The sequence below is a fragment of the Stomoxys calcitrans genome, chromosome 5 (genome assembly GCF_963082655.1).
Source record: "Stomoxys calcitrans chromosome 5, idStoCalc2.1, whole genome shotgun sequence".
NCBI lineage: Eukaryota > Metazoa > Arthropoda > Insecta > Diptera > Muscidae > Stomoxys > Stomoxys calcitrans.
The window spans coordinates 66,759,466-66,772,201 of NC_081556.1; the positions used below are offsets into that span (position 1 = coordinate 66,759,466).

The following is a 12,736-nucleotide window of genomic DNA, read 5'->3' on the forward strand; positions in this document are numbered from 1 at the left end:
GGTACCACTTGTTTGGAATGTGTTGGCATTATCTTCGTCACATTTTTTATAGTGCGTTTTGACAGTTGTTCGTGTGAAAAGTCGAAGTCGTACTAGGCTTAACGACGAAAAATACCCAAGAATAGAGCTTTCTTTGAAAAAATTCTAGCTCGAGTTAGTAAAGAGGTATCGTAATGAAATTTAGATTGGCGTTAAGTAGACGACTGAAACCAGTTACAACAATTTTTCCCGTCATGTTTTGGGGGAAAATTGGCTTGTCAAAAGTCAGCACTTTTTTATATCCCAAGAATCCAACGAAAACATATCTCAAAATTCTTAGGAGTGAGATTTCTGGAATCCGTTTTAATGTCTCCTTCATAAATTATTAAGAAAATAATTTTTTGTTTAGGGTAAGCCTAAGTAAAGTAAAAGATTTTTTTTTCAAAAATTTTGAAAGTTGAAAACTTAGGAAAAAATTGCTGCATCAATATAAATTCTCTGGATTATGAATATGCTAGCATATACCCGGTCGCTTCGTTGCCCCCGATGGTACACCCAATATCAAGATGTAACTGCCTTATCCGTAAAGAAATAACATTTTGAAAGTTTTAGTGCCTAAATGTACGAATAAAAAAAAACTCTAGTCGGCCGATAAATACTGTAAAGGTGTAACTGTATCGCAGTTTTGAGATCTTTAGCTCAATCCGTAAACAAAGTACCAGTTTGTTCCATTTAGTACCTTAATGTACAAATTTCAAAATTCTTTCAATAACATTTTTGAAAAGGCAAAGTCAAAATATAATCTTAAAAATTATTTCCTACAACATAAATGGATTATCAATTATATATTTATTCCCTTACTTTTTTGCGTATTTATGTAACCTCAATATATTAGTATTACTTGAAACTCACTTGGAAAAAGAACATACAATGAAGGCGGCGAAATACCTTCCACGGTACGATATCCAATGGATTCATGCAGAACGAATAAGCTGCTTTGGAAGAGGTATCATGGCTGGAGTAAATCTATGCGGTATGAATTCGGAACAAGAAATGGATTAACAACATTATATTTAACTACCACAAAACCTTTAATTTGTATTACGCCGCTTAATTTGAGATACGTGACAATACTTAGGACAATTTTTTCCAAGGTTCGAAGAAGTGGCCGGTAAACATAACATTGACAAATTGCACCTAGTGAGAAAATTTTCGAATTCATCTCTATTCAAGAATTATAAATAAGGGCAATGAAAAATTGAATAAAATAAAAGTAGCGCTACTGAATAAGGTGACCCAAATTTATGAAAAATGAGATGGCCAAATAGAAGGAGGTCACTGTAGAATATTTAGGACACTAAAAAAGATGAAAAGATGTCTTTATTGGAAAAACATGACTAAAGATGTAACTAAAAACATTAAAGCATGTTTAAAGTGTCATACTGCTAAAACAACAAAACATTTAAAAACTCCACTGACGACTACACCGACACCGGCAAGACCATTTAATACGGTATATGTAGACACCGTGGGCCCATTATCAAAGACAGAACAAGGAAATGAGTTTGCAGTCACAATGATATGTGATCTGACTAAATATTGGGTTGAACAATAAGTAATTGTCAGTAATATAGTAATAATATAGTCGGCGTTGACAAATTTTTTCAACGGCTTGTGACTCTGTAATTGCATTCTTTCTTCTGTCAGTTATCAGCTGTTACTTTTAGCTTGCTTTAGAAAAAAAGTGCGCGAAATTTTGTTTACATTTGTTTGTTTGGCGTCAATTTTAATATGGGTACCACATGTAAAGGGTGATTTTTTTGAGGTTAGGATTTTCATGCATTAGTATTTGACAGATCATGTGGGATTTCAGACATGGTGTCAAAGAGAAAGATGCTCAGTATGCTTTGACATTTCATCATGAATAGACTTACTAACGAGCAACGCTTGCAAATCATTGAATTTTATTACCAAAATCAGTGTTCGGTTCGAAATGTGTTCAAATTTTGACAAATTTTGTTCAGCGATGAGGCTCATTTCTGGTTGAATGGCTACGTAAATAAGCAAAATTGCCGCATTTGGAGTGAAGAGCAAGCAGAAGCCGTTCAAGAACTGCCCATGCATCCCGAAAAATGCACTGTTTGGTGTGGTTTGTACGCTGGTGGAATCATTGGACCGTATTTTTTCAAAGATGCTGTTGGACGCAACGTTACGGTGAATGAACACATTTCGAACCGAACACTGATTTTGGTAATAAAATTCAATGATTTGCAAGCGTAGCTCGTTAGTAAGTCTATTCATGATGAAATGTCAAAGCATACTGAGCATCTTTCTCTTTGACACCATGTCTGAAATCCCACGTGATCTGTCAAATACTAATGCATGAAAATCCTAACCTCAAAAAAATCACCCTTTATTAAAAGAAATTCATTTAACAAACCGAATCAACGATTGTGATATGCACCTTAAACGCAATGAATTCGATCCGTTTTAAAACGAATCATAATTGGAGATGAAAAATGGATTGTTTACAACAACGTTAGTCGAAAACGATCATGGTCCAAGCATGGTGAACCAGCTCAAACCGCTTCAAAGGCTGATATCCACCAAAAGAAGGTTATGCTGTCTGTTTGGTCGGATTGGAAGGGTGTGGTATATTTTGAGCTGCTTCCAAGGAACCAAACGATTAATTCGGATGTTTACTGTCAACAATTGGACAAACTGAATACAGTCATCAAGGAGAAGCGACCAGAATTGGTCAATAGTAAAGGTGTCATATTCCACCAGGACAACGCTAGACCGCACACATCTTTGGTCACTCGCCAAAAACTGAGTGAGCTTGACTGGGAACTTTTGATGCATCCACCATATAGCCCTGATCTTGCACCATCAGACTACCATTTCGATCTTTGCAGAACTCCTTAAATGGTAAAACTTTCAATTATATATTTGATTAAAGTTCATTCTAAGTTTTATTAAAAATGCATTTACTTTCTTTTAAAAAATCCGCAATTACTTTTTGGGTTAAATGAAGACTTAAATTTCGGACATGGGGACAGAATACAAAAATACCCTACTAATGGAGATATGCGATACTACTATCTATAATTGAGAAATGAACATCAACAGGTTATCACCACCCGACGAAATGGCCCATCGGCGATGACATTTGGTTAAAGTCAGAGCTGAATTTGGTACTGTCTGCCGACACACTATTTATAGGCCGATCCTAATCTTTCAAAGCCTTCAAAATGTGGCTATCTTGGCTAATATCTTAGTTTTATAGTGATAGTTTTGTCGAATCAGCTTCAGTATTTTGATGAAATTTTTTCTTTTCCTCTCATTTTAATTTGCTCTCAGGCTAGTTTTATGACTTCAAGGGGTTATTCTTTGTGTCGGTCAATGGCTTTTAAATTCCTTATTTCCATAAAATTTTACGCAAACACATTGAAAAATTAAAGCTAGTCTCATTTGAACAACAATCACAAATCCTATGGTGCAATCCGTCATCTCGTCATCATTTCAAAATTGGCATTATCAACACAACCAAAGAAACTTGCCCTCGTTTGTTTACGTGAGCAAGTAAAATGAGAAAAAGAGAAACCCACAAAGAGAACATGCAAAAAAATGGGGTAGTTTGCTGTGAATGTAAACACAGAACTGACGTCTTAATACCATCACTCTGGCCATCCGTTCTCAGCTGTCGCATGAGTCCATCTTGTTCTCCACCGAACTTTATTGAAATCGATCGAAAAGCCGATGTTGAAGGAAAAGACGTCCGGTAAAAATTCCATCCAACTATTATATAATTTGCATCATGTACAAAGACATGAAGTTTGCTAATTTATTGGAGATAAAATGGGATAAGGTAGTAGAACTAGAAATCAGAAAAACGAAGAGATTTGCACGTTAATGCAGTTGCAAAAATCCTCATCGTCATCTTTTCATTCAAAAAAAAAAAAAAAAAAAAAAAACATTTGGAAGAAAATCAATACTTCAAAAAGTAGATTTTTAAAATTTAAAAAAAAAAATATCAACGCATTCAACACTGAGGTCAAAGCCTACAGAACTAATGAATTTCTACTATAATCAATGGTGTTTGCTATTGACTGTTAGATGACGATCCTAACTCACAATGAGCTCCGTATCAATTGCCTTAAATACAGTATTGTGAATTATGAAATTCCAAGGAAAAAACGAAATGGCTTCATTTGATATAATTATTTTAAAATGTTAATGTGATTCCATTTGTAAAATGTAAATGATATTAACCCATTAAATACGAATGGGTAGAAAAATACCCAAGAATTTAAATGTAATTAAATCCACTTTTCTTCGCTTAATGGTCATAAAATATTAAAAACATGTTTTATTTTGTTGTAAATACATTGCGCAAATTCAAAAAGTACGAAATTTTTTTAAGAAATTTTTTTAAGAATGACTACGTCAGTATAACTCTAAATTATGAATATATGAAATTTCATCCAAATTGGATAAGGGAATCGAGGTCAATCGTAATGGGTTAAAATTTTGTCTTTGAAACAAAATTTATTGACAATTATCTATAGAAAAAATGTTAGGAAAATGTTTTCGTTTCATAAGATGTTATTGAAATTTATCGAAATCTTTCATTTAGAAAAAATAATTTCGAGGACGACCGGTCCTGAGCAACATTTTGCCTTTAGACAATCTATCATTGATATTTTGTCTTTAGAATAAAATGTCTTTCAAGTTTTATCTATACATAGAAAAAATATCATTTTGTATTATATTTCGTGATCTTTCATTTTGTTTAGAAGAGTATAATAAAAAAATTAAATGTGTGTTATTGAAATTTTGGCTTTACAAAAAGTTTGTCTTTGGAATATTTGTCACTGAAATATAGTCTTCAGAAAAAAAATTATTAAAATGTAGTCTTTAGAAAAATTGTTATTGAAATGAAATTTTGCCTTTAAAAAATAATTTCGAGGGGATCGGGCCCGGGCTGAAGAGAATGTAACGCTGAATTATAAAAACTTTGTACTTAGGAAAAATTGTGATGAAGTTTTGTCTTTAAAAATGCTACGCAAAAATTTTACCTTTAGAAAAAATTTCATTAAAATTTGTTTAGAAAAAATTTCATTAAAATTTTGTACTTAAGAAAAATAATTTTAAGGTGATCTTAGTCTGATCAAAATTTTGTCTCTGTGGAATATTATAAATATGAAATTTTGTCATTTTAAAAAGTTTTAGTTGTGTTTAGAACCAATTTATCCAAACATATATATAGGAGCCAGGCTACCTCCCTGGCTCCTATATATATACTTACTTACTTACTTTAATTGGCTATGAATATTTGTTCCACTAGCCGAACGTAGAATAGCGTTCCAAGCGCCTCGATCTTCTGCGCTCATTCTAAAATCTCTGATACCAAGTTTCATTCTAAAATCTCTGATACCAAGTTTCGAGGTGTCTCCCACAACTTGATCTTTCCATCGGGCTTTTGGTCTTCCCGGTTTGCGTGTACCACCGTGCATTCTGACAACATGACCTAGCCAACGCATCGGTTGTATTTTGATGCGTGTAACTATGCTATCGTCGTCATACAGCTCGTGGTTCATACGTCGCCTATATTCACCATATATTTTACGAAGAATCTTTCTCTCAAATACTCCAAGCACTTCCTCATCTGCTTTCACAAGTAAACATGCTTCAGAACCATATAACACCACGGGTAGTATCAGTGTCTTGTAAAGTGTAGTCTTCGTCTCTCGAGAGGTGGCCTTGTTTCTAAACTGCTTACTTAGTCCAAAGTAGCTTCTGTTTGCCAGTATTATTCTTCGCTTTATCTTAAAACTGGTGTCATTCGTTTTGGTTACGGCGGCGCCGAGGTAGATAAAGTTACTGACTATCTCAAAGTTGTGGTTCCCAACTTTCTCCATTTTCTTTATCTGCTCGGTTGTGCAAGGCTTTTTGGGAGTTGAAACCATCCATTTCGTATTATCTCCATTTACTGCCATTTTCACTCTCTCTTTCAATTCTTTCAAAGGCTGCAGTGACTACTTCCGGTGACCTATGATATCGATATCGTCGGCATAGGCGAGTAGCATGTGCTCTCTTGTGATTAGTGTGCCATATCTTTTCACATCTGCATCTCGTATAATCTTCTCCAGCTGGATATTAAGGAGATCACACGATAGGCTGTCTCCTTGTCTGAAACCTCGTTTGGTATTAAATGGTTCGGAGAGATTCTTTCCTATTCTTACTGAGGAACGCGTATCAGCAAGTGTCATCCTGCAGAGTCTTATTAATTTTGCAGGGATACCAAACTCAGACATGGCTTGAAATACCTTTGAACGTAAAGGAGTATCGAAGGCGGCTTTGTAGTAAAAAAAGATGGTTGGTGTAAATTTGTCCTTATCGGGTCTTTTCCAGGATTTGGCGCAGTGTGAATATCTGGTCCAGGGTGGATTTACCAGATCTAAAGCCGCATTGATAGGGCCCAATTATCTCATTGACTTTAGGTTTTAATCTTTCACACAGTACGCTCGAGAGTATCTTGTATGCGATGGGGAGGAGACTTATTCCTCTTTAGTTGGCACATTCCATCTTGTCTCCTTTCTTGTGTACGCGACATAGTATGCTGAGGTTCCTATCATCGGGTATGCGTTCTTCTAGCCAGATTGCGCAGATAAGCTGATGCATACGCTTTTCAGCGTGTCGCCTCCGGTCTTAAATAGTTCAGCGGGTAACCCGTCGGCTCCTGCTGCCTTGTTGTTCTTTAGTTGGGTTACTGCTACTTGGACCGCATTCTGACTAGGAGGTAAACATTCTATACCATCATCAGGGATTGGTTCTGCGGTATCCTCTTCGTTGCCAACATCGGACACTAGCAGTTGGGTGAAATGTTCTTTCCATATCCTCAGCATGTTGTCTGTGTCAGTTACCAGATTTCCTTCTTAGTCTCTGCAGGAGGATGTGCCTGCACCAAAGCCATTGGTTTGGTGTTTAATTCTTTGGTAGAATTTCCGGACTTCATTCTGACTCCTGTACATCTCAATTCGCTCGCACTCACGTCTTTCCATTTCCTTTTTCTTTCTGTGGAATAGACGTTTCTCCTCTCTCCTTTTCTCCCGATACCTCTCCTTCATCTTACGTTGCTACAGATTTCAGGGTTGCTCTATATGCCGCATTTCTGGCTTCAGTAGCATCTCGACACTCTTGATCGTACCATGGGTTTTTTGGAGGAGGCTTCCGGTACCCAAGTACGAATTTCGCTGCATTTTCCATGGAGTGGGCAATAGTTTGCCACTGCGCCATTATATCATCGGAACCAGGAGTGCTTTCATGAAGCAGTTGGGTCAGTCGAGTGGAGTATGCCGCTGCCATTTGTTGTGTTTGGAGCTTTTCAATGTCCAGCTTCCGTGCAGTGTCAGATCGTTCTTTCCTCGCCATGTTCAAACGGGTGCGAACCTTTGCTGCAACAAGGTAATGATCCGAATCTATATTCGCTCCACGGATAGATCGTACATCTAACACGCTGGATGAATGCCTTCCATCTATCACAACGTGATCAATTTGGTTTCTCGTGTTTTGATCGGGTGACAGCTATGTGGCTTTGTGAATATTTTTATGTTGAAATCTGGTGCTACTAACTACCATGTTTTTTGCCGCGGCGAAATCTATCAGCCTCAACCCATTACTGGACGTTATCTCGTGGAGGCTAAACTTTCCGACTGTTGGACCAAAGATGTCTTCCTTCCCTATTTTCGCATTAAAATCTCCCAGAACGATTTTATTATCATGGACGGGGCAGCGGTCATATTCTCTCTCGAGACGCTCGTAGAAAATATCCTTGGTCTGCTCGTCTTTGTCTTCCGTCGGGGCATGGACACAAATAAGGCTAATGTTGAAGAATTTGGCTTTTATGCGGGTTGTAGCTAAACTCTCATCAACCGGAGTAAAGCTGAAGACAAGGTGTTTTAGTCTCCGACTAACCACAAATCCACAGCCAAATTCATGCCTCGTGTTATGGCACCTATAGTATAGTTCGTCACCGTTTGGTGTTGTAGTGACGCCATTCCCAGTCCATCGCACTTCCTGTAAGGCGGTTATATCTGGCCTGTACTTCTCTAATACATCCGCCAGCGCGTATACTGCACCTACTCTATAAAGAGTGCGGACATTCCAGTTGCAGATCCGTAAATCATGGTCCTTTTTTCGTTTGGGTGGGTCGTCAACGTTGGGGGGATCCGTTTTTACTATTCCTTTGTTTTTCATAGTAGTTCTATGTTTTCCGGGGGCGGGTTACTGGCCCAGCGTCCCAACCGCATGGGTTTTGTGGGATTGCATGTATCCCTAGTTGTGGCGAGCCGCTTGCTCCAAGATGCGACTCAGGCACTGAGACTCTCCTTTCAGGCACTGAGACTCTCCTTTCGAAAAACGCTGACTGCCCGCGGCCGCATTTGCAGCTACTCCGCAACCTGTGAACTCGCCCGGTAGCTTTCAGCTAAGTTTCCCGTGATAACAATGGGCACCACAGAAGTCGCAGCTCAAAGTTCCAGCCTGTGTGGTGCTCATAGTCATCCGGTATATATATATATATATATATATATAGGCCGATACCGGATGGCTATGAGCACCACACAGGTTGGAACTTTGAGCTGCGACTTCTGTTCTATATCCAATTCTGAACAAATTTTGATGGACCTCGCCGAGCAAATATGTTCAAACTGTAATAACTACGGTTGACAAATGACAGCATTATTGCAAATTGTCCAAAATCTATATATATATATATATGTATATGTATATATATATATATATATATATATATATATATATATATATATATATATATATATATATATATATATATATATATATATATATATATATATATATATATATATATATATATATATATATATATATATATATATATATATATATATATATATATATATATATATATATATATATATATATATATAGGAGTATTCTGAACATCATCAGAGGACGGACGTGTAAAAGTAGGCTCCTTTCAAACGGCAAAAAAATAAGGTAAACAAGCCGAGATTCCCTTTGTTTCGCACTTCAAAACACACCCCTTCAAACTTGTCACCGGATTCATAAGGAAGAACCTCTTGTAAAGTTCGTGGTGAGCCGATAATTTGTTTTCTTTTATCAACAAAATTTTCATAAATATTGTCACTCAAAATACAAAACAACGAGTAGACAAACACCGACACAACAAATAAGCATATCAGCTGACCTTATCCAACCAAGTTTAGTGATGGTAATCTACCGATAACAACAAAGCAAAAGTTATCGATATCTAATCTACTGCGATCGACAGCATTACCATTCATTGGCAGGGTTCGGAAATATGCAAGATAATTTTCAAACACCCAAGAGGAAGCACAACGAAATATCATCGCCAGAAAAACCAAAGTCATCAACATCAAAGAAACTATTAACTCCAATTTAGACGAAAAGCTCAAATCGCTACCTACGAAAGAACATAGAAGACATAAAATGCGAGATAATTGCTATCAGCACCGATATAAATGCACTGAAGTCAGAGAATCAGAGTTTGAAAGAAGAGCTAAGTAAAGTGAAAATAGAAAATAGTCAGTATAAAAAGGATATTACTTGGCTTGAAAATCAAATCAGGTCAAGTAAGTTATTTATTAAAGGCCTACCAAGTGCAAAAAATCCAAAAGAAGAGGTGCAAAAACTGTTCAGAGAAAAATTAAACGTAACGGCAAGTACGAAAAATGTCCGCAAAGTTTTTGACCGTAACGGAAAAATGGCAGTTATAGCCGAACTTGAGAACGAAGATGCTCTACAACAGATATTTCGAAATACAAAAAAATTGTCGGGCTCTGATATCTCTATTGAACGTGATATGATACCAAACAAGCAACAGCACAAAAAGACTTTTCTTATTCTTCGAAAACAAATTTTAGCGGTTAGCAAACAGCATAAAGTTGTTGTAAGAGAAGACAAGCTAAAAATAAAAGACCGTTGGTTTAAATGGAATTCCGATCACAAACTTGTATCTGGCAACGCTGATGGAGGAAAAGAACTTGTCAAATTATATGGGGAGGATATAAAAACTATTTGTTTAAATTATTATCAACTTAATGATGATTCGTATCCAAAAAACTAATAAATAATACACAAGCGATTAAACCGTATAATATTTCGATTTTATCGTACAACATTAATGGCCTAGAAAATAAGTATTTGTACCCAACTTTTTTTCAATATATCAAACAATTTGAGATTCTTATATTATTGGAAACGCACCTTGAACCGAACAAAATAGAAAGAGCAAAATCATATTTCAGCGGGTTTGATTTATTTTGTAAGCATGCGACACGCATTCATAGATACGGCAGAGCAATTGGAGGCTGTTTGATCGGTATAAGCAAACATCTACACGATACTGGTATTTCGTATGAAGTTATTGATATAGGGGAAACCCCGCTTTTAAAATTGTACACAATGGAAAATACTTACAGCGTAATACCTCAATACTTAAGACCTGCCAATTGGGACAATGACTTTGAAAAACTGGCAAAGTATTTTCAAGACATAGAAATACAAAACCCTATACTCATAGGTGATTTTAATGTCCGAATCGGAGAAACAAACCAGAATATCGGAGAAATATATAAAAGTAGCTTTTGCTCAGGATATGATTGCAGAAAATCAAGAGATAAAACTGTAAATCAAAAAGGTGTTAAATTTATATGTACAACTACATATGTGATAATTATAACATGCTTATTTTGAATGGAATAACGAAGGGTGATGAGGATGGAAAATTGACATACATTACGACATTGGGTGAGTCAGTAAACGACATATGCGCGGTATCTAAGGAAATTTTGGGAAAGATTGAAGAGTTCAGAGTGGAAGATAAAGTATGGTCAGATCATTTCCCTATCCTGACGGAAATAAATATTGAACCCACTTCACGAACGGGGGGAAAGATGTCTCTATTGTCAAAATTGATATGGAAAGATGAAGAAAAGGATAATTATCAAAGAAAGATAAATGAAAGTATACGTAATATCGCTGGTGTAAATCACATCAACCTCAACGATATCAACCAAATAATAGTGAAATCCGCTTCAAAATTGATTAATCACAAAAAGCCTTTTGAGCCGAAAAATAAATGGTACAACAAAAACTGTAATAATGCAAGAATGAAAAGTTTTAAGCTCTTAAAGGTGTACAGGACAACAAGGAATTTGGAAGACAAGAGACGATATATAGTCGCACAAAAAGAGTACAAAACTGTATGCAGTACCAATAAATCCGTGTATTACAATACAATAGCCAACAAATTAAATAACATCAAAAACTCCAAAGAATGGTGGAAAATGGCGAAAGAAATTCGTAACCAATGTAACCTCGTGGGCTCAAATATTACCCCAGATGCCTTTAAATCCTACTATGAAAACTTATTAAATAAATCTCAAGAGACCACTCTTATTCACTATGCTCCCCCTTATAAAAATGATATGGATCTCGATAGGCACTTTACGATGTCGGAACTGCAGAAAATGCTAGTGAAAGTTAAAAGAAATAAGGCACCCGGCGAGGATAGGATACCATATGAGTTCTTCATAAACGGCACCGAAGAGTTTAATAGTCTGCTGTTAAGAATATACAATACCATTTATTCGAGTGGGGAAATTGATCCTGTATTCACAAAAACTATTATTTACCCAATTCATAAGAAAGGTGATCTAAACGAGCCGTCAAACTACAGGGGCATTTCATTTATGAATTGTGTGGCGAAGTTATTTATGGGTCTTATAAATGAAAGACTATATAATTGGGTTGAAAACTATCAAATTCTTACAGAATACCAAGCTGGATTCCGGAAAAATCATTCAACGGTTGGTAATATATACAATCTGGCCTCGATCGTCCACTTGTAATTGGCAGAGAGGAAAAAAGTATATTGTTTTTTATCGATTTCAAGGCAGCTTTTGACAATATATCAAGGCAAGCCCTTATATATAAACTATTTAGAATGGGTGTATCATATAAAATGGTCTCAATAATAGAGAAAATATACAGCAACACGCAGTCAGCAGTATGGAACGGCAGGGAGCTATCTGAATACTTCGAAACAACCAAAGGCCTAAAACAAGGATGTCTTTTATCGCCGTTATTATTTGCCCTCTATGTAAATGACCTGCACGAGTTCATCGAAGGTGGTTTGTTTGTGGAAAATATTAACATCCGACTTCTCTTGTATGCAGATGATATCGTTTTCCTAGCAGATGACATAAAAGTACTACAGAAAATGATAGATAATCTGGAAATATACTGCAAAATGTGGAGTTTGGAAGTAAACCTAGCTAAATCCGAAATTATGGTCTTTAGAAATGGAGGAAAATTAAGCAAATACGAAAGGTGGATGTACAACGGCAGAGAAATTAAGATCTCCAACGAGTTCAAATATCTAGGGGTAGTCTTTACTCCGAAAATGAAGTTCAACAAACATGTACAAACCAGAAACAATGAAGCAAAAAACGCTATTAATGCCACATGGAACCAATTCATTGGAAGAGCAGATATAGATATGAATTCTAAATGGAAATTATTTTTAGCCGTTTGTAGATCTATACAAACATATGCTGCCGAAATTTGGGGTTTTTCACACTTCGAAGAGATTAATGCACTCCAAAGATATTTTCTGAAGCGAATACTTAGGGTACCAAGTTTTACACCAAATTATGTACTAATGCTG

The 12,736-nt window shown here is 36.2% G+C and overlaps 1 protein-coding gene across 1 annotated transcript; it reads left to right on the forward strand.

Annotated features, from left to right (window-relative positions):
• Window positions 1–10,748: 10,748 nt before the first annotated feature.
• LOC131997930 (uncharacterized) lies at window positions 10,749–11,918 on the forward strand. The gene has a single exon (XM_059369812.1). It carries the CDS (start codon window positions 10,749–10,751, stop codon window positions 11,916–11,918), a length of 1,170 nt encoding a protein of 389 aa, XP_059225795.1.
• The last annotated feature ends 818 nt before the right edge of the window (window positions 11,919–12,736 follow it).